At 42.7% G+C, this 22,627-nt stretch overlaps 1 protein-coding gene across 1 annotated transcript in view; it reads right to left on the bottom strand.

Annotated features, from left to right (window-relative positions):
* Positions 1-22,627, bottom strand: part of LOC126418594 (carboxypeptidase D-like) — a 261,509-nt gene that overhangs the window by 211,354 nt on the left and 27,528 nt on the right. The window contains exon 4 of the mRNA XM_050085427.1: positions 10,321-10,482. Within this exon, the coding sequence (XP_049941384.1) occupies positions 10,321-10,482 (162 nt within the window). The remainder of the gene's footprint in view (positions 1-10,320; positions 10,483-22,627) is intronic.

The raw sequence follows: 22,627 nt of genomic DNA, 5'->3' as shown, positions 1-22,627 counted from the left end.
ACCAGTCTCAGGACTGAAGACCACAACAACAACAACAACAACCTGTGCATTAAAAATAAATAAACGTGTCTACTGAAGATAAGCAGGTTTGTGAGGCAGTAGTTGAAAGAAAAGGGATAGGACAGGAAGACAGGGAAGATTCGGGAATCAGTGATTATGGAGTATCATTAGATAGCCCATTAGCACACTCAACTAGTTATCCCAAAACACCGGAACAAACGATGAGAAATAAGTCAGTTTCAGAGGATGCAGATAAGTGGTCGATGTTGGTAGACTTGATAAAGGAGAATAGCGCATCACTAAAGGGTTTACAAGAAACTAACGCATCATTAGAGAAAGGTTTACAAGAAACTAACGCATCATTAGAGAAAGGTTTACAAGAAATCAAAACATCGCAAATGAAAATGGAATGTAATCTGCAGAAGGAAGTGCAGGAGTTACAAGAACGACTGAAGATGGACGTCGACGAGAGAGAGAGGAAGCTACAGAAGAGCATAGACCAAGTCCAGAGGGACGTGGAGAAGATGGAAGGAAAGTTAACAAAAAAGATGGAAGACCATATTGAAGAAACGAAAGCCGAATTGGGAGAAAGAATCAACGAAGTGGAAACGGATTGCAATCATCGAATCGCCGAGGTGACGCAAATGCAGAAACAATGTAATGATGCGGTTAAGGGGATAGGAGATAGGCAAAACCAACTGGCTGTCAATCTGAGAAATGCTATAGCTGTGCAACGAGAAGAGGATAACAAGAGGGTTGCAATGGAGGTCAGGCAATTACAACAGGGAGTGCAGCAATTGGAGAGCAAGACAGAAGAAATTGATAAGCGAATTAGCAATGCCACTTTAACCGTTGGGGAAGGTAGAGTAGTTACCTTGATGAGCAGTGATAATCGGTACGTCCAAAATCATACAGGGCAGAAATTTAGACCGAAAGGAGGGTTGCACCCAATGATATTTATGAAATGGTTAAAAGGAGTTTTCCCAGCACATCTTAAAGACTCAGACAAGATTCAATTTGCAATAGATAGAATGGAAGGTGAGGCCTTCACTTGGGGAGTCAGGAAGAAGGAAGGGACTACTAGTTATGATCAGTTTGAAGAGGAATTCTTGAAGAAATACTGGTCCAAAAGTCATCAGTGTGCAGCAATTGAGGACCTACTCCACCGCAAGTCACTTAATACATGGAGAGGAACGTTGAGAGAGTTTGCCGAACATTTGTGGGAATTGAACGAGACCTTGGAACAACCCCTGAGTGATGACGTAATGATATCAGCAATAAAAAGAAGAATGAGCCGGAGAATGCAGGAAACTGTATCCGGGAGCCTAATTAAAGATAGGGAGGCCTTGATGGAAATACTGGAACAGTTGGAATCTATTCGATCACTGGAACACAATCAGGCTAATGATCAAAACCGAGGGGGAAGTAATGACCCAAGGAATCATTTTGGTAATTCATCAAATTATAGAGGAAGAGGTGGTGGCCATAGGTACAGGAACCATGGCAATGGTCAACAGTTTCACCACAATCATGGGAGAGATGATGATGATGATGATGATGATGATAATGACAGGAATTATGAGAGAAGAGGTGATCAAGAGGTACGAATTGAAGAAAGTTAAGGTGTAGGGAGCTAGCAACTCTTTTGCTGGTATACCAAGTGGCGACTGGTACACTCCCATCTGGGTGAGACTTTATTTCTAATTTCAAGTGTCACTCCTCTACCATCTTTCTCTATCCTTAGGTTAAGAAAATTAGTGTAGTAGTTAGGATTGGTAGTGGTCATCCAAGTAATTCAGTCAGGAACCATGTAGTAAATTTGTAGTAGTTGCTGTTGATGAGTGTGAGATGTCAGAGAATCAATAACTTAAAAAAAAAAAAAAGAGCTCAGTTTACTGTGAGTAAATAACCAAAATTAATAATGCCAGAAGGAATAAAATGAGAACCATATCAGAAAGCGAATGTTTACATAATGTCGTGGTAAGCTAATTGGTTAAACAAGAATTTGGGTAATCTTATAGAGTTGTTTTATGACGCATGAAAAGGTCAAACTGTTGTAAGAAAATTGAAGTAATGTATCAGCTTGCAAGTAGATGAACATATAAAGAAACAAATACACAAGGAGATAGTTGTTCAGATAAATTATGTGAAATATGATGAATGGAGAGGCTAAGGAGCCTGAAGTAGTATTTTTATGTGGTTATTGCAGCGAATATGGAGAGTTGATGTAGGTTGAAGATATATATGCAGTTGAAGTTGCTGTTAAGTTGAGGGAGTTATGTGTAATGATGTATATTGAGTATGAGAGGTTTGAAGTGTTGAAGTATATGGAGGATTGATATAGGTTGAAGATATATATGTATTTACAGTCGAAGTTGATGTTAAGTTATGTGTAATGAAGAATATGGAGTATGAGATGTTTGAAATATTGAAGTAGGTCATTTAGCACATGAGCAACATCTGTTTGCAAGTTATTTGTAGGTATACATGTTTATCTGAAGTATGCTGATAAAACAAGGTGTAACTAATGAATAATTAGTAATTCATGTATCCAATTAGCTATCAGAGTCAGTTATGGTTATACGTAGAAGCAGAATTCTGGCACTGAGTAATGAATGACAAATATCCATATAGTGGATTTGAATTAGTGTGAATATAACAGGAGATATTGTACCTCTCATCTAAGCTTTCTTGATAACAATTCACATATGGAAGTAATGTTTGGCAAAATGAAATGATCAGTAGTTTAAAATTTTTCATTGGGTGACCACATTAGTTGTAGTGTTGCAAAGAATTATGTAAGACATGCTTAGCGGTACAATGTAGCATTTAAATTTATGGAATCTGTAATGAACAAGTTGTGAATTTCTTCCTTAATTTTTATAAGTGTTGGCCAAGTGAGTTATAAATTAGAGTGATAGTAGTGTGGACGGCACAAACCCCGCTGAAAGGACGGCATACCAAAGGGGTAACTGGCATTCAATGTATAAATGTCATATTTTGTCTCAATTTCAATTTGCTTGTGTTAAAGATTTAAATAAGTTGTGATTTTTTTTTCTTCCTTAACTTTTATATGCATTGGGAAGGGAGTTATAAGTTAGTGTGGTAGTAGTATGGATGGCACGAACCCCGCTGAAAGGACAGCATACCAAAGGGGTAGTTGGCATTCACCTAGTTTGTTTTCTTGTCTTTGCTGTAGCAATAAGTTGTGAATTTCTTCCTTAACTTTTATAAGTGTTGGCCAAGTGAGTTATAAATTAGAGTGATAGTAGTATGGACGGCACGAACCCCGCTGAAAGGACGGCATACCAAAGGGGTAGCTGGCATTCAACTAGTTTCTTTTCTTGTGTTTGCTATAGCAAGTTATAACAGATATGTAGTTAATGACTCGTACAAACCTTTGAAAGTGAAAAGTTTTTGGAAATTTTTGATAAGATAAGTTTATAAAAAAATATTTACCATGCTATGTTAAGTAAGTAGGATTGATGTTGTGTGTTTGTTGGACAATGCCATATTTTTGAGATGTAATAATTTTTGTAGAATATTATTGTAGGGGCAGCCCACTACCGGAGTCAAGGATTTTCTTGGTGATTGTAATTTGATTACTTATTTGCACTGTGTGTTTTGTTCATATGTAGTGATGTCTAATTGCCTAACCGATTCTTTTACGCCTGTGGCTTCAAAGAAGTTTTCGAGGGCGGGGATGTAAGGGGTCCGTAGGCCCTTACTATAAGTTTTGCGACAGCACAGGTCGACAGGACAAACAATCGATAGTGTGCGTCGGGTGGCGAGAGAGAGAGCGAGTGTTGAGATAGTAGGAGTGTGGTAGGCGCTGCGGGTCGAGCCGGGTGGAGGTCTGTTGCTGGAATGCAAGACCGTACCGACAAAGGGAGTGGCCATCGCCGTGGTTTAACCCCTTTGTGTTAGAAATATACGGGAAAGTGAAAAAGTATAATTACTAGTGTGATTTAGTGACATTTTTGTGCCGATATTGTAATTACGCGTCTACCGCGTCGGCATCATTTGGATTGCAGTGTTGGATTGTAGTGGTGGATTACATGATTGAAATTGCGTGTGACGATAATGAATAACGAAAGGGCCTGTGCTGAGATTAGCCGTTATTAATTCTGTACGACGAAGGCAGTGGCTGTCTCCTTACTTTGTGTTTTTGTGGTGAATATAGGTTGTTGATTAATGAAGCTGTGTTGTCATTCTTCTTGCCACCAGACATTTTATTATTACAGCATTTGAGAAGGACAAAATGGAATGTAACAACTCCGTAGCAGTCCAATCCGATTGCCAGCCCCATTAGGTACACGATCACATTAATTAATACCTGTTTTGGGCTGCTATCAGATCCCGATCGAGCGGGATAAGTCAGAAGATTAAACCGGAGTGTTACAACTCGACCTCAATTGTGTCTCATATTACAATGGACCAACTTTGTTTCGATTTGGAGGTGCGGCCTAAAACTTTTCTCTCCCCTTAAATTTCTAGTCTCAAATTTCAGGTGCGGCTTCAATTCAGGAAAATTTTTTTTCCCTTGATTTCGAGTCTCATTTTTCAGGTGCGGCTTAGATTCGAGTGCGGCTTAGATTCGAGTAAATACGGTACTCTCCAACAATTGGCAGATGGCAATGTTGGATATACATGGTAAACTGTTCCCAGTGCCCCATGGGGTAAGCCAAGCAGCCTTGCCTTCTGCTGAGCCACTATGTGTTGAAGTCATTGACAGTTCAAGAGCAATTATGTCACAGCGGTGCCCGACTTCACCAACACTGAGCTCGGTGGGCAGGGACAATCAAGGCGGTGTAATCCCCACTCACAACATTAAATTTTGGGTTCCTGGTTACTCTCATTCCACACCTGTTTCCATTGAATGAGAAAGCCAGTGGTCCTACCCCAATTGTCATTTTGTGCATGTTTGACATGATTACCTACATGTAGAAGCCATTTGTGGTGTCTATTGTAAACTGTCCATTTGGCAACAATATGTGACAGTTGGCAAACTGTGGGATGGTTGTCAGAGGCCCAGTGGTTTTGCTGGACTTGAAGGCTATCTTCAATACTGTGTAAGCATCGCCCCACTGTATTCCATTGTCATTTTTTATAGCGGGTGGGTGACCGATTTAGTTTCAGGCAGACATGGGCATGGCAGTGAATCTAATTAACTTAGACCAATGATGGGTCTCGGGATTCCATAGAGATAACAATTCTCCATTCTGTATGATATAAGAATGTGGAATGGTATCTTATGTTATTAGTGACAAACTCACTGTCGGAAGTACGTTTACTGTCTCAATCAGTCCCCTAATAAAATTTGGCCTCAATACAGATGTACGACCATGTGCTTGAGAATACCTTGGGTTGGGCAGAAAATTTCAAGGCGCACATCTCCCTTAACCCATCAGCAGTACATAAACTTTGTGACTCAACCCCCCCCCCCCCCCCCCCAATTCCCTTCGCCATGCCTGACAAAATCAAGGCCGAGTTGCGCTACTGGCAGGACCACAGCATTGTTTCTCATGTTTCACAGAGTCAGTGGACCACCCCTCACATGGTGATTCAGAAACCAGAAAGGCCCCTACGTCTTTTGGTGATTTTTAAACAGACAATCAATGTGCAATACACAGCAGATTTGTATCCAATTTTGAGCCATAGGAGTTCCTGGCAAAGTTGTCATGGGGCCAGTATTTTTCACGCATCGACCTGCATAATGCCTACCTGCAGCTGCTATTGGACACAGCTTCTCGATATTTCTTGGTGCTGTCATTTCAGCTGTCCATAGAGGCTGGCCCGAGAGCCCTCCTTTTGAAGCATATTTGGTGTGACAAACTTCTTTCTGCTCTAGGATTAGCTCAACATTGTTCAGAGCATATTCATGCTTGCCACGGAGAGCAACACTGTAGAGTGGTTGCCCTCTGACATTGTGTACTTGCATATTCCAGTTTCTGCATCTGTTGCACTGGACAGTGAGTGTGGGCTTGTGCGGCCTGTACACTGAATCAGGCTGCATTGCCATGTCAGTTTTCCCCATGGACAGTTCTGCAGCACCCATGGAACAGGGTGCATGTCAATTTTGTAGTCCCTTTTTTGGGTACCATGTGGTTGTTTGTGATTAATGCATTGTCAAACTGTCTGTATGTTGCCAAACTGTCCTTTCACAACATTGACAGCCACTATTCGTGCATTATTAGTCATTTTTATTGTTGAGGACTACCCGGATGCCCCTCACCTCTGATAATGGTGAGCAATGTGTGTCATGATAGTTTGCAGACCTTTTCATATGCTAGGGTATCCAGCACCTCACCCCATTTCACCCAGCTTCTAACTCTGAGGTGGAGCGACTTGTGCAAACCTTGTGGTGGATTACAAATGTCAGCAATTGTTCCAGTAGCAGACGACCTGTCACTGAATCAGTTGTGCCTCTGTCCTGAAGGGCCCCATTGCCTTCACCTCACAAAGCCAGATGGGCAATGAAATTGGCTGCAGCGATGGTTTGCTGGAAGGCGCAGAATTTGGGCATCAAGCACGCCAAGCATTTGCATGGGCACCAGCTGTGGGGTGTCTTTTGAATTTGTTGCAATCCAAGTCACATGCCCCAAACCGTATCAGAGTGCCCATTTCTCTCACAGGGCCGCTGTTCGGACCTAGTCTTTCAGCTCCAGGGGTGCTACCAGGTGTGGTGGTGGATGACAAACATCAGCAATTGTTCCAGCAGCAGATGACCTGTCACCGAATCAGTTGTGCCTCCGACCTGAAGGGCCCCATTGCCTTTATCTCACAAAGCCAGACGGGCAACGAGATTGGCTGCAACGATGGTTTGCTGGAAGGCACAGAATTTGGGCATCAAGCACGCCTGTTGGCACCCCCTCATTGCCTTCTGCCATCATATCTTCAACGAGGACTGTGGCACTGGTGGGATTGCTCCTGCAACTGCCAAAGTGGATATCATGTAATCTGAGCTGGTGTCCCTCCCTCTTACTTGGTAGTGGTTGAGTACCCATCCCTGCCAATGCCAGCGGACCAGCCATCACCCCATCCTCTACACTAAGCAAGCAATCTGTATCGATGTAGCCTCCTTAGTTGGTCAACCCATTGTCAGGGAATCTCTCACCCTCACTGGTTTTGCAACAGAAGTTGCAGCAGAGACAATTTTGGCTCAATGCAGCCCTTTTTAGGGAGGAGGGATTTAGTATCCCTGCCAGCAGACATCGAGACAGATGCAAATGAATTGGCATGGTTTTTGAAATGGAATAATACAGAACTCTTTTACAGAAGGTGCATGTGAAGCAGAGCCACAGACTCAGGTGTTTACCTGTTGGTGGTGACAGGATTGACCCAGCTCAACTTAGACTCATTTCAGATTGTAGACTACTATCTCACCTCATTTACCACTCTGTTTTCCATATGCTAGTGACAGTCATTCACGTTGGTCAAGTTTGTGTTTAACTCCATACTTCATCTCTACATGGTGTTCAGGCTCTCTGGTCCCCTGTAGATTAACTCGCACATCAAGTTTTGTTCCCAGTTTGGGGCTCAGCTCTTGGCTTGTCTAGCTACCTTCCGCTATTACAGTTTTACATTCATGCTGACTGTGATGATTCATGGCATTTTAACATCTTGTACAGATAACTAACTATTAGTCCACATATTCAAAATTGATTACCTCGAAGTTCAAGGGTAAGTCAATTATTATTCGCAATTTAGTTAAATATTTGTTTATTTTGGTAGTACTGTCATTTTACGTTGATGACGCATGCTTTGCTTATTTGTTGTTATATCTTTGCAATTTTCAAGCTGCTAGGTTAGTTTCATTATCACTGCCGTGCTGTTAAGCATGGCTGCTCCACTATATATTTCCACCAAAGAAGAGCAACATTCAGTGATCCGTTTTTTGTGGTCGGAAGGAGTACCAGGGGCCGAAATTCATCAAAGACTTTCGGTACAGTACAGGAACAGTGTTTTGCCACAACGGAGTGCCTACAAATGGATTGAAAAATTCCAAAATGGCCGCACTCATGTTATGCACAATGAATGAGCCGGACGGCTGTTTACCGTCACAAATGAAGAAACCATTGAGTGTCACGTGAAATGACACTCTTAGACAGACAATTAACTATTGACGAAGTGGCACATCATCTGCAAATTAGTCACGGTTCTGCCTACGAAATCAGCCACAACAGACTTGGGATTCATAAAGTTTGTGCAAGATAGGTCCCAAAACAATTCACACAGTTGCATAAACAAATGCACTTGGACATCTGCAAAAAAACATCTGGATCACTATGGTAACTAAGGGCTCAACTTCTTAGACAGGATCATTACTGGTGACGAAACATGCATCCATCATTAAGAGCCGGAGAGTAAATGACAGAGTATGGAACGGAAACATCCAAATTTGCCATGCAAGAAAAAGTTCAAGACCCAACCGTCCACAGGAAAACTGAAGCTTACAGTTTTTTGGGATGCACAAGGTCCAGTACTGGAACATCATGGGGAAAGAGGCATAACAATAAACAGTGTATGGTACAGTGAGATGCTTACTGCCCGGCTAAAGCCTGCAATTCGAAGCAAACGCCGAGGATTGCTGTCAAAAGGTGTTGTGTTGTTGTACGACAATGCCCATCCACAATACTGCTGCCCACACTGCTGAAACACTTCATAAACTCAAATTTGAAGTACTGCATCATCCTCCATATAGTCCCGATCTTGTCCCTTCTGACTATCACTTGTTTGGTCCACCCAAACAAGCATTAAGGGGCCATCGATTTGCCTTGGATGAAGCAGTGAAAGAAGCGGTGCATTCCTGGCTCGCAGCTCAACCGAGAACCTTCTTTTATGAGGGCATCAGGAAGCTTGTACAATGATGGACCAAGTGCATTTAAACGCAAGGAGACTATGTTGAAAAATTATGTTCTCTTATGTTTCCTATTTGATTACAATAAAATTTTATAACTGCTTTGCAGATAATAACTGACTTACCCTTGTACTTTAAACTTGGAATTTTGACAACTATGTTTATATGACAAAATATAGTTTTTTTTGAAAATTCTGATCAATGAATGCCATTTAATTTTGTCTTCCAAAAAAATCACGAAAATTGCAGTGCCCAGGAGGACACACAATTTTCAAATTGTTTTTGTGTCAAAGAACAGTTACAGTACATTACATTATGTTATCTCTAACTTCAAAATTTCAGTATGTTGAGATCAGAGTGAGACAAAATGGCAAAAAAGTAAAGAGGACCTACATACATTCTAGGATAATATTCCTATATGCGGCTAGCATATGAATGCACAAATAAAGAAGATGAAGCAAAGTAGTTTCCAACCAACTACATCTGAAAGGTTTATAATGGTTGATATGTACTTGAACATTTAAAATTCTTGCTGACTGGTGCTCCGCATCTTCCACACACCTGATAAACAACATTTTTTTAATCATCATCTTTAAGCTGCACTCAATCATAAGGCATATTGGCATATGGCTCCACATGACCACTTCGTATGACAGTGCTCTAGCCAATTACATAAATAGGGCATGATATGTTTGCAGAGATGATAGTGCTGGTGAACTTGTGTGTGTGACAAGCCTATACAATTTTACGTACTTCCAACTAGCAGAAAGTTCTTCTAAACATTATGATTATTTTTTGAAAGAATAAACTGTCATTTGACAGAGTATTACTGTATTTATCTTCTGTACTATCAACATTTCAGCTTTTATGCCACTCCTGAGTACAACACTAGAAGTTCTTAGATCATTTACATGTCATATCCATTAAGCAACAGATAATGGCATAAAAGCTGAAATCTAGCCAATACAGAAGATAAATACAATAATACACAGTCAAATGGCAGTTTACTCTTTCAAAAAATATTGCACAACTGTGGCTCACCACCATCAAAAACTTTTTACATTATGATTAGATTCTTTTGGATTAGTCTTCTGAAGTTGCATATTTCTTGGTTGGTTGTGTGATCTGGAGGAAGGAACAAAAAGTGAGGTCATCAGTCCCATCAGATTAGGGGAGGATAGGGAAGGAAGTCGGCCATGCCCTTTGAAAGAAACCATCCCAGAATTTGCCTGAAGCGATTTAAGGAAATCATAGAAAACCTAAATCAGGAAGGCTAGAAACAGGTTTGAACCATTGTCCTCCCGAATGTGAGTCCAGTGTTGCATGTTTCTTGAACATCTGTTTATACAGAGATTATTAAAATTCATAAATTTAATCAAATCACAGTCTTTCTAAAAAAAAAAAAAAAATCATGAACTGTTTTTAAATTTACTGAGATCTTAAAAGCTACAAATTCATACCTTTGATTCCTTTGTGCACAGCTTCCATGAAACTTAAGAGACTCTCTCTGTTGTTTTCCCACTCAGTCGACAATTCAGAAGCATTAGGGTACTTACAACAGCTTAATTCAAATGTCACTTCAAAGCAATTGGAGTATACGTAATTGAAATCCTGCATGCCTCCTATAGAAATAAAAATGGCAGTTCTCAGAAAGTATGTTTTGCCCTGTTTCACATATAAAAATAAGGATTTGAAACAATGGTATTAAAAGGAAGAGAAATTAGATGGCAAAATATTACTGCAACAATTGATCATCATCTTCATCTAACCAAAGTAAACATTTAACTAAAAATTAAACGCCGATAGAGTTAGTCACTCCTGCTGCATATTGTTAAATTCTCTGACATGGTAACTGGTAAAGTGGTGTCATAAAATTGATTGTGTTATGATTTCATGCTAGTTTAAAGAAGCTTCATATGTGAAAACCTACTCATAAATGTAGCTTCACAAATAAAAGCTACTACACAATAAAATAAATAATCTCATATACTTCAATAACTGTTACTTTCTTCTTTTTCTACTTATAAATGTGAACCACATCTCACACCAGTATAATTTTTTAAACTAACCAGTGCTGAAACTTAAATCATTCATTATAACTACACCATTATTGATTACTAATTTTGAATCATGCAATTTGATGATCTTTTGTGATACAGAGTTCTGGGTGTCCAAAGTTTGATTTTTTTTTTCAGTATGGCATAAAAGTTGTTACATTATGTGAGAATGGAAATTATTATTCAATATATTTGCTCAAAAGTCTTTTCTGGCACTCTTTTATATTTTTACTATCATTTATTAACCTCTCCATCCTCCATGCTAATTAAAAATTCTTTAATCCTTAATGTAAGAGATGATTTTAATTTTCTAAATGATGAGGGCATGTATGAAATTTGCGGTTTAGAATTAGAGAAACAAAACTATTCTAATAATTTTGATATACAGAGTCCTCAATAAAGAAGTAACACATTATTTCTGTTTAAATTAAGAAGTCTCTAAAAGACACTAACAAAATAGCAAAAGAAAAGGATTTTAATAACTACTGATTAACATAATAAATGAAACCAATGAATCAACAAAATTTATTGATCTGAGTCAAGCATTTGGTTTCAAGTTAAACTCCACAGAATTCATGAGAGAGGGTAAACAATCTGCACAAGTATAGAAAATAGTCTGACAAATTTATCACTTGATGATCCAACAAAAAATTCTGCATTGATTTAGGTATTTCTGATCGTTTTGCTGTTTCCAGAGCTGATTCATTAGAAAAATGTGCATCAAGCAATGCTTTAGTAAGGAAAATATATACTTCCTTTATTCTAGGCTTGAAGAAGTAAACTGGTCAGAGGAACATTGTACTGTAAGTTCTAAAAATTATGATTTCTTGACAGTTTTTTTTCAGGTTTTAATGAAATATTGTCCCTAACAGTTTGCCATAAAAAAATTAACAAGCAACTGAAATGGATAATTGCTTCTATAAAAATGATACATGCAAGTAAAAGACAGTTACACAATGAACTGAAAATTAATACAAATTTTGATTTTATAAAACATGTAAAGAGCTATAAACCTGCATTTAGAATGGTGGTAAAGGCAGCAAAAGAAATGGTACATCCAAAAATTATTCTGAACAATGCGAATAAATCACAGGTAGTCATAAAATCTTGATGTCATAACTGGCATTCTACAGATCTCCAAAATTAAGATAGCAGACAAACCCATTGTAAACTTCAGAAATACCAGGATATTTCCTTGAGTTCCTTTAACAAATGCACAAAAATCAGATTTTGACGTAAGTGGTTACCTACATAAGGTCCAACTTTCCGGTTTCAATCAGGATAACATGGACCTTAGAACTAAATTTGAATGAATTACAGCCATAGGTATAAACAAAATAGTATTATCCCTTAAAACTAAAATGGAAATGAGTGTACGGCATTGTGGACCAGGAGTCCCCCATTTGGGGAAGTTCGTCCGCCGGGGACAAATACTTATCGCATTTGATGCCACACTGGGCGACTTGCGCGTCGGAGATGGGGATGAAAAAATGATGAGAACAACACAACACCCAGTCCCTGATCAGAGAAAATCTCCTGCTCCAGCCGGTAATCGAGCCCGGGCCCCTTGGCATGGCATTCTGGCGTGCTGACCACTCAGCTAACAGAGGCGGACCCATAAAACTAAAAATTCGAGTGAGTAGGATGAAATATCCACTACTGTAATTAAAACTGCTTCTGGTATAATATCAAGACTGCTATCTGAAATAATTAACAAGGCATTTGAAGAAGGATGCTTCCCAGATGCTCTTCAGTATCCAGTAATACAGCCATTATTCAAGAAAAGTTCCAAGGAAGATGTAGGAAACTACGAACTATAAGTCTTCTCCCAATTGCTTACAACCCTGTACACAACACCTGGATATGTGCCATGGCACCAGTGCACTGCATTTGAAATAGTCTGCCAATGGCAGCTGCCCTGACCAGCCACCAGAGGCTGCCTGCAGAGGGCCACAAGTTTTGCGCATACGCACAATATCTGTCCCACTGCCAACCACAAACCACCTCTATATAAAAACAGTACAGCCGGCAATTCTTCTCAGGTTGTGTACTATTGCTAATTGTACTGTTGCTATTTTTGTCATTTCCTAGAAAGTGGATGAATAAACTTTTGTTCTTAGTGGCCTCACTATTGGTTGCCTCCAGCATTATGACATAATTGGTGATAACAAATGTCTCCTAGAATAGCAGCGAGCTCATACATTTGCTACATCTTTTGCCCCTTACGATGATGGGACCAAACACCAGGAGGCTTACATGAAATAGATTTGGCAACACTTCCTCACTTTTGGTGTAACTGATACACACAGCTGTTGCTCCTTTCTTAGGTTTACCCTCGGATGTACCAGCGTTGTGTCAGTTAGCCGCACTCCAGGATCTGGTGTCACATAAGTGACAAAATGTGTAAGTTGTTGTCCAATTATCACTATACGTGCATTCATGTCATTGCCACACATGTCGAGCCCAACAGCACACTTGGGCAGCTGCCCATAATGATTTCTATACTGATTCTATGGTCTGTGATGCCATCATTTGGTTGGTTCATAACAAAGAGATGCACCAACACACATTACAGTACAAGAATTCATCTTTGCCTGAAGTATTAAATATTGCTCAATCATCTGAGGTATTTCAAGCTGCTCATTATTAGATTGAGACTTGGTGTAACATCACTGTGGTGGCTCCTGTTCCTGGTCATCAGGTATCAGTTACTTCTTTGGGTGCGAGGAGGGGGGGGGGGGGGGGGGGCTGAAATGGCAGCCATACAAATGCAGCCTCCCTGCATACAGCACCTGCATTTTGTCCCCAGCCTACTCCAGAGGATACGGAAATAGGCGTAAATTGTCTGTCTCTAGTGCTACGAAATAACAGCAAGTCGTGACACTACTAAACACACAAACTTATGTGGGTTTGGGATCTCCAGCACTGTCTCTATTACTCGACATTTGATCAGTTACAACAAGCCGCATATTCCAAATTTTTGGGCAATTTACAGCTCCCACTGTGTCTAAACTGTAGTTTGTTCCTTGACTTTTCTGGTAGTGGATGATGCTGGCACTGACAATTTGTTCAGTCTGGATTATATCAATACTTTCTGGTTTTTCCATTGCAGATGTAATGCATCTTGTTTCTGACCAGGTCCCTTACCAGCAGTTGGATTCTCTCGAGTTTTGCGTTCTCGTCTCTTTTTGCGGATGAGTTAGCTTGTGCCACTAATTTTACAGCCCACATTATACTGAAATCTATGGTACAGTTGTACTATTTCTGTGTGTGCCCTATTCCAGTGGCCTTGGCATAATCAAAGAAATCAGAATTGGACAGGCTGATGTGGTTGGGGGTTACTGTTTGTTTGTTTGTTTTGTTTTAGGGCGCAAAAACAACTGGAGTCATACGCGCCCAAGTCAAAACTATAGAACATGAAGACAGAGACATGAAGACAAAGTGTCAGTGGAAAAACGATAGCCATTGTCGATGTCAAGACATGTCTGAGGAAGCAGCTCAGCGAGACAGGCCCATTGAGAACTATAGTAGATCGCAAAATCATCAACAAAAGGAGAGCTGGAGATGCCCAGCAGGAGACAGGCCATTATAGGGTTAATGGCGATAGCAAAGAGGACGACATTCAAGAAGGAACCCTGAGTCACACCGGTTTTCTGGATAAAGGTATTTGACAAGGCAGAACCCACATGCTCCTTAAAAACTTGTCCTTTAAAAAATTCGTGAAGGAAATGGAGGAGGTGGCCATGGAAGCCCCATGTGTAAAGCATGTGGAGGACACCAGTTCTCCAGCAGGTGTCGTAGGCCTTCTCTAAATCAAAAAACATGGTCACAGTCTAGGATTTCTGCAGAAAACCATCCATGACAGGAGTGGACAAAGTGGCGAGATTGTCAACTGCAGAAAGGCACGCTGGAAATCCACACTGTGCAATCGTTAGTAAACTGGGAGACTCAAGCCACCATACCAGTCGGGCATGAATCATATGTTGCATCACATTGCAAACACAGCTGGTGAGAGAGATGGGGTGGTACCTGAAAGGAAGATTTTTGTCCTTACCAGGCTTAGGTATGGGTATGACGGTAGCTTCCCACCAACATCCGGGAAACAAGCCCTCTGCCCATATACGGTTGTAAGTATGAAGCAGAAAGTGCTTGCCCGCAAAAGAAAGGTGCTGCAAGATCTGAATGTGGACAGCATCTGCCATTTGGTGGAGGATCGGGATGAACTGAGAGCATCATCTAACTCCCTCATAGTAAAGGCAGCATTGTAGCGCTCATGATTCTGAGAAGAGAAGGGTATCACTCAAGCCACCTCCACACATTTCTGATGGAGGAAGGCATGGTGACAGTGGGAAGAGCTTGAAATTTCTCCAAAATGGCGGCCTAAGGTGTTGGAGATAGCAATAGGGTTCACGATGGCATTGTCTGCTACTGTCAGGCTGGAAATTGGTGAATGGATCTTGGTTCCAGAGAGCCGTCGGAGGTTGGCCCACATGACAGAGGAAGGGGTGGAACTGTTAAAAGAACTAGTGAATGAAATCCAGCCAGCTTTCTCGCTATCACGAAGAAAGCGATGACACTTTGCATACATCTGTTTACAATGAATGCAGTTTGCCATCATAGGATGATGGTTAAAAACACAGAGAGGATGTCTCTGCACACGAATTGTGTTGCGGCATGCCACAGTCCACCAAGGGACTGAAACACAGTGTGGTAAAGAGGAAGTGCGAGGAATGGAACATTCGGCAGCTGTAGGGATAACATTTGTGAGATATTCTGCCTGGTCATCACAACCGGGGAAATCTTGTTCTTCGTAGGTCGCCAGGGAGCAGTAAAACCACCAGTCAGCCTTAGTAAGCTGCCATTTGGGTGTGCATGCAGATGGAGTAGGAGTCATCAAACGGATAGCACATAGGAAATGGTCACTTGAGTAGGTGTCAGAAAGAATGGACCACTCAAGACGATGGGCAAGCTGGGCAGTGCACAAGGATAGGTCCAAACGGGAATAGGTGTGTGAGGAGTCAGAAAGAAATGTGGATGCTCCAGTGTTAAGGAAGAAGAGGTTGAGTTGATTAAGAAGATCAGCCAAGAGGGCACTCTCTGACAGGTTCCAGGGGAACCCCAATGGGGATGACGTGCATTAAAGCCACCAAGTAGCAGAAATGGGGAGGTAGCTACCCAATTAGCTGAAGGAAGTCTTCCCTGGTGAGGTGACACCAAATGACAGAGGGACATAAAAAGTACAGAGGGGAAAAGTCAGATGAGGAAGGGAAAGGTGAACTGCAACAGCTTGAAGATGGGTAGTCAGGGAGATGGGTTGACTATGATCATCATCCCATGTGAGCAGCATGACACCCCCATGAGAGGGAATGTCCACCTTAAGGGGAAAGTCAAAATGAGCCGGGAAGAATTGTAAAAGCTCAAAGCAGTCCTGAAGATGCAATTTTGTTTCCTGAAGGCAGAGTACAAGGGGACACTGTGATGCTAAAAGCTCTTTGTGGGGCCGAAGGCTGCAAACATTCCGTTGGAGGAGAGTCATGGTGGAGAAGAAATGAAGGGGTGTCACCTTGACAGATGCCGAGTGACAGCCTGCAAAGACTCGCTGCTATAGGGCACAGAAGCATGAGGATCCTGCTCCATGAGGTCCACAGAATCATTGGCTTGCTTGTGCTGTTGGTCTGTGGAGTCCAATGCAAAAAAACAGTTGGTTGTGCACACAGTGGCCGGCCGGGCTAAGATATCATGTGGCAACACTGTCAAAGAAGATCTTCGAGTAAGCAAAGGAGAAGACCATTTGCCTTTTTGGACTTCTTCGAGCCTTTCTGGATAGCAGAGGGAGAGACAGATGTTCGTTGGCTGGAGGAATATAGGAAGTCTTCATGGGGGTACTCCTTCTGTCCTTTCTGGCCTACCGGTTGTGTAGCTGGTGGCGTTGCCTCTTGAGGTGAGAGTTTGATGGCTTGTTGCACAGGTGGACAAGGGGATGGTGATGCTACCTTGACACTGGGCAATTTCACAACCTGAGAGCTGAATTTGACATCACATGTCTGCGTGGTCATGTCGTTCATGGAGCGAGAGGTACCAAGAACAGAACTATAAGTGCTAGATGGGAGAATGCAGGGTTTGGGTTTGCGACTACCCAAGAACTTGAGAGCAACAGGGTAAGACACATTTTCCTTTACCCAGATCTCCTGGACAGCCCACTCATCAAGATACATGGGACAATCCCGAGAGGAGGTGGCATGGCCTCCATTGCAGTTGATACAATGGGGAGAAGGAGGAGGACAATCGCCCTCTTGCGCATCCCTACCACAGGTTATACATTTGAGTGGGTCTTGACAATACGTTCTAGTATGGGTGAAATGATGATGCTGGTAACATCGGGTCCGGAATGTTTGGTCGGCCTATGATAATTTCATAGCCGGCTTTGGTCTTGGATGAAAGCAGCATGTTATCAAAGGAGAGAAAAAGTGTGTGGGTGGGCACTAAGGATGACCCTACCTTTTTCATCACCAAATGGACAGCAATGACACCCTGATCAGAGAGGTATGACTGGATTTTGGTCTCGGTCAGACCGTCGAGCAACCTACTGTAACTAACACAACGGGAAGAATGCAGAGGTCTATGGGCCTCAACACGAACAAGATAGCCATGGAGAAGTGAGGCAGCAACCAATAGTTGTGCTTGAGAATCAGAAGTAGTCTCCAAAAGCAACGTGCCATTCTGTAAACAAGAGCAGGATTTCACAGGGCCGGCAACTGCATTAACACCTTTCTGAATAATAAACGGATTTACTGTTGCGAAGTACTGACCGTCTTCAGTACATGAGACCACAAGGAACCGTAGTGCAGCTTGAAGGGTCTTTGAATTGTTAGCCTCATTGCGAGAAAATTCCCCATGATTGCCAGTGTCTCCAATGGCATGCTCCTTCCAATTGGGGCCCCCTTCACAAGCGGGCACACCCGCCTTAGGTGATTATTCACACCTCATGTCACACCTCCATAACATCTGACTGAGGGACCAAATGGCAATTTGGGAAGGTAGCAGCTCAGGCAATCACGCCTCCCTGGGTCTGGCTTGTACTAGGGATAAGTGTGACTCCTACCTGTTGACCCAGGGCTGGGAATTAGGCATTACACAGTCACCTGTTACATGTGAGACATATGGGCCAGCCATCAGGAGTGCACAGGGAGAAAGAAGAAAAAGATGAACCTCAAACGCCGAAGCAGAGGAACGTGAGGAGAAGGGAAACAAAGAAAGGAAAACGGAATGGAAAACAGTGGTGAGACAGTTCTTATGTCACCAATGGACAATGCAGAACATCCCCATTAACACGCCGGACATGTTCCCTAAGGGGGAAAAAGAAGAATAGCAAGAGGATAGACATGCAGAATGAAAGGGAAAAGTTGCTGCAAAAGCTGGGGCCCCTTAGTAGCCAATTACAAACCCGCCAAAGAGTGGCGAGCCTCCTGTAGGGGTTGGGGGTCATACAGCCTGTTTTATCAAATGAATGGTCTATCCCACTTGTAAAAAAAAAAAAAAAAAAAAAAAAAAAAAAAAAAAAAAAAAAAAAAAAAAAAAAAAAAGCAGAATGGCCAGCTTTGCTTCTGAGTCGACTTTAAAGTTTCCATTACTGTTCAGTCTACCATTGAAACCTACCCTTTGCCCTGTCAGGGTAAGTGAGTAAACTCACTGTGGGCCAGATTTCCTCTAAAATTGATTTATCTGAAGTCTATTTGCTGGTTTTGTCGGATGAGAATTCAAAAAGGATCTGTCTGATTAACATGTTCTTTGGATTGTTCCAATATCAGTGCCTCTCATTCGACGTGGCTAGGACCTTGCAATTTTTCAGTGTTCTTTGGAACAACTGACAACTTCCGTTACGGAGTGCATCAACTATCTCTATGACATTGTCATGACAAGTGCATCCACAGAAGAGCATTTATGCAACTTATGCTCCTTGTTCACAGTCTTACATACCACAGGGTTGAAATGCATCTTAGAAAAATCACACTTTTTTCAGTTACCCACTGTTTATTTGGGGTTTGAGGTTTCTTGGGACGATGTAAATCCTTTATGTCCTCGTATCCCCACTGTCAAAGCTATGCCTTCCCCCACCCAATGTCAAGGAACTCCAGGCATTTCTAGTGAAAACTGCCTACTAACATGAACCCATTCCAGATGTGGTCACATTGAACCATCCCCTCCACGAATTGCTCCACAAGGACGTTCCTTATCAGTGGATGCCAGCCTGTGAGCATACATTCATACTTTTGAAATCTAAATTGCATTCTGTCCCTTTTTTGGTTACCTTTCATCCTGGCCACCACATGTCTTGGTTACAAATGCCTCTCAATTTGACCTCATGACTGTTCCTGCGCATCGCTTTGAGGATGGTCCGAACGTTCAATAGCTTAAGTACCTAAAATGCTCAACACTGCTCAGCAGTCCTACTCCCACGTTGAAAAGGAAGCACTTGTTGTCACATCTATGCCGTCAAGAAGTTTCATTTATTCTTGTATGGGTCTAAGTTTCTCCTCATTATGGACCACAAGCTCTTGGTTTCATTCTTTAATTCTTCTGCTTCATTGCCTGTTGTGTACATAGTTCCGCATAGCCAGCGCGTACACAATTTTCCCACTAGAGCGCGCCCCGCTAAGCACAACAGCGCAGGCGCAGCGGTCGTCTGTCTCCGCACTACGAGATGGCGCTGCCATAGAGACGGACCAAATTCTGCTTCAGCCAATCCGCGTATTAATATGTAACGCAGCCAATGAGATTGCTGCTTATGTAGAACCTTTTCTCCTCGCGGATCACACTCACGCAGTGATACATGAATGCGCGAGGTATTATAACGAGTGTACAGACCTCTGATTAAGTCAGTCTGGATTTGTCTGTACCAGTCTGCATTTGTCTGCACCAGTCTGCATTAGTCTGTACCAGTCTGTATGAGTTCTACATTTGTCTGTACCAGTCTATAGTCAAGTTTCAGTCTGCACCTAATAAGATTACCATATTCCTGTACATAGCCATGAAGATAAATGTATAGACACTTTTGTCAAGTATCAGAGATATATGTGAGAATAAGATTAACGTACCAATACCAAAGGAACTTCAGATTGTCAATTGTAAATAGCATCCAGAACCAAGTTAAGTAATTTTTATGCTTGTTATTATTTTAATAAATGTGTGTGAAAATTAATCAAGTTCTGTTATAAGTTGGTCACCATCAATCTACTACTCTAAGCGTGCAAGTGTCATTTCTATCGTGTGACCTAACGTCAGAAGATAAACACATCACAATAAGACCACGAGACATATTGCTGACACTCGCCTACTTCGTTAGAGCGACAAGTCAAATAATCTGATGGTGTGTGTACTGAAGGTCTTACAGTACGCAAACCACAATGCCCAACAAAGCAGCGCATCACCTCCAGCATTGGGCCTTTTTTCTGTCTCACTACAACTATGAAACATATTTTCAGCCTGTTGCGCAGAATGCCAACACCAATGCGTTATCCAGTCTCCAGGTGGAGCCGGATACTACTTTTGATAAAGATGAGCTCCCCTGAAACTTCCTGGCAGATTAAAACGGTGCGCCCGACCGAGACTCGAACTCGGGACCTTTGCCTTTCGTGGGCAAGCGCTCTACCATCTGAGCTACCGAAGCACGACTCACGCCTGGTACTCACAGCTTTACTTCTGCCAGTATCTCGTCTCCTACCTTCCAAACTTTACAGAAGCTCCTCTGTTTTCACTCCGACGTTGGAGCGCAATGTATAGTGGAATGATTTCCTATTACGGGCTCCCTGATTGCAGCAGATCTGGTTTTGCACCAAATTGTTCACCTCATTCAGCGTGGTCGGCCAGACAGGCCTTCAGGATGGGCTTCTGATCCTTTACGTGGCTATTTTGCCCTCCATTACCACCTTTCGGTGTTCGATAGTGTTGTCTTCTTAGCTATGAATGGGCTGTCATCCTAGATTGTGATTCCGGCTGCTTTACAGTGGGATGTGCTTCAGTTCCTATATCTGGGACAATGGGTGGGTGGGGCGGGGGGAGAGTTCCTCTCGTATCAAGTCATTGCCCTCTCAACACATGTTTTGGCCTGGCATCAATGACGATATCGTACTTCTTATCACAGCCTGCTCTCAGAGTGCTACACAACAGGCGACTCCATGGGTGATGGTCTCTCCGTGGCCCACAATTCAGCATCTGGTTGTTGATTGTATATGCTTTTTCTAAATTTCCATGTGTTATATCAATTGTCCTTCCACACCAGCCAAAGCTATGGTGTAGGTCCTCTCAAAAAAAAATTCTATTGAAGCACTGTCTTACACACTTGCTACCACACACCTTCCAGGATTTCTGTGCCTATAAAGGCATTCACCCCATGAATGCCCCTCCTTTCCAATCTAATGATGAGGCGGAATGGTGGCCAAGATCCTCCATGGTCACCATCCGCCTACCCTCCTGGATCTGTTCATGCAACCCCACCAAAGTCCATCTGTGCAGCCCCGTCATGGTTCCCTCACGGCTCTGCGGTCTGGGCTTGGGGGTTCAGCCACTGACCAAAGTGGATTCAAGTCACAATCCACAGATGCTATGACCACTGCCTCTGTATAGTGCACACCAGGGGGCTGGTGGCACATCACCATGATCAGCCGCATCCTCATGTCACAGCAAGGGCCACAGCTCTTCCATCACAACCTTTGTCTTCCCTCAAGAAATGTCCCAGGCTCATGGGGATCCCAGCTGTGGGAGGAGATCCACCCTACTTGTTGAAGCTGCCATCTCCTGCCTCTCCTTTGGGGTCTGGAACCCCTACACATGCTGCTGGCCTTCCCCATCGTCACTGCCACCTGCGCTTCTGCCACTGGCTGAGCCAGTGGCGTCAGGTCCTTCACCGCCAATGACTCTGCCACCCCGCGACCAAGTGGCCAGTGCCTCCACCACAGGCACAGTTCCACAATATCGAGGACACCTATGTCAAGATGCTGCCAGCACTCTTATCACCAATCCTCCCTTATGGTACTTCATGGGGGTGGCCACTATGTTTGTCCATAAACATGGCACTTCCGCCCCTATTCATCAGTTCTGACCCAGAATCTCCTCCCGCTGATGCCATAATTACCTTTGTCACCTACAGCAGAGGACATGGATGTGTCTTCAGTCATCCCCAAGAGGGGAGGGGTGCTATAATGTTGCACACGAAACACCTGGACATACATCGTGGCACCAGACCACCGGTGCACTAGACTTCAAATACTCTGTCACCGGCGGCTGCACAGGTCAGCGATCAGAGGCCGTTTGCAGTAGATGACAAGACTAGGGCGTAGGCTCGACATCGGCTGTGTTGCCTGCCGGTGCCTTGCTCTATAAAAAGACAGCGCTGCTGGCACTGCTTCTCAGATCATGTTCTACTGCTTATTGTACTGTGTCTATGTTTGTCATTGATTTGAATGTGGATACATAGTTGGCTCTGAGCACTATGCGGCTTAACTTCTGAGGTCATCAGTCACCTAGAACTTAGAACTAATTAAACCTAACTAACCTAAGGACATCACACACATCCATGCCTGAGGCAGGATTCGAACCTGCGACCGTAGCGGTCGCTCGGCTCCAGACTGTAGCGCCTAGAACCGCACGGCCACTTCGGCCGGCAATGTGGATACATAAATGTTTGTTCTTAGTGGCTGCACTATTGGTAGTG

The sequence above is a fragment of the Schistocerca serialis genome, chromosome 9 (assembly GCF_023864345.2).
Source record: "Schistocerca serialis cubense isolate TAMUIC-IGC-003099 chromosome 9, iqSchSeri2.2, whole genome shotgun sequence".
Classification (NCBI taxonomy): Eukaryota; Metazoa; Arthropoda; class Insecta; order Orthoptera; family Acrididae; genus Schistocerca; species Schistocerca serialis.
This window is presented reverse-complemented; position numbering and strand designations above follow the sequence as displayed.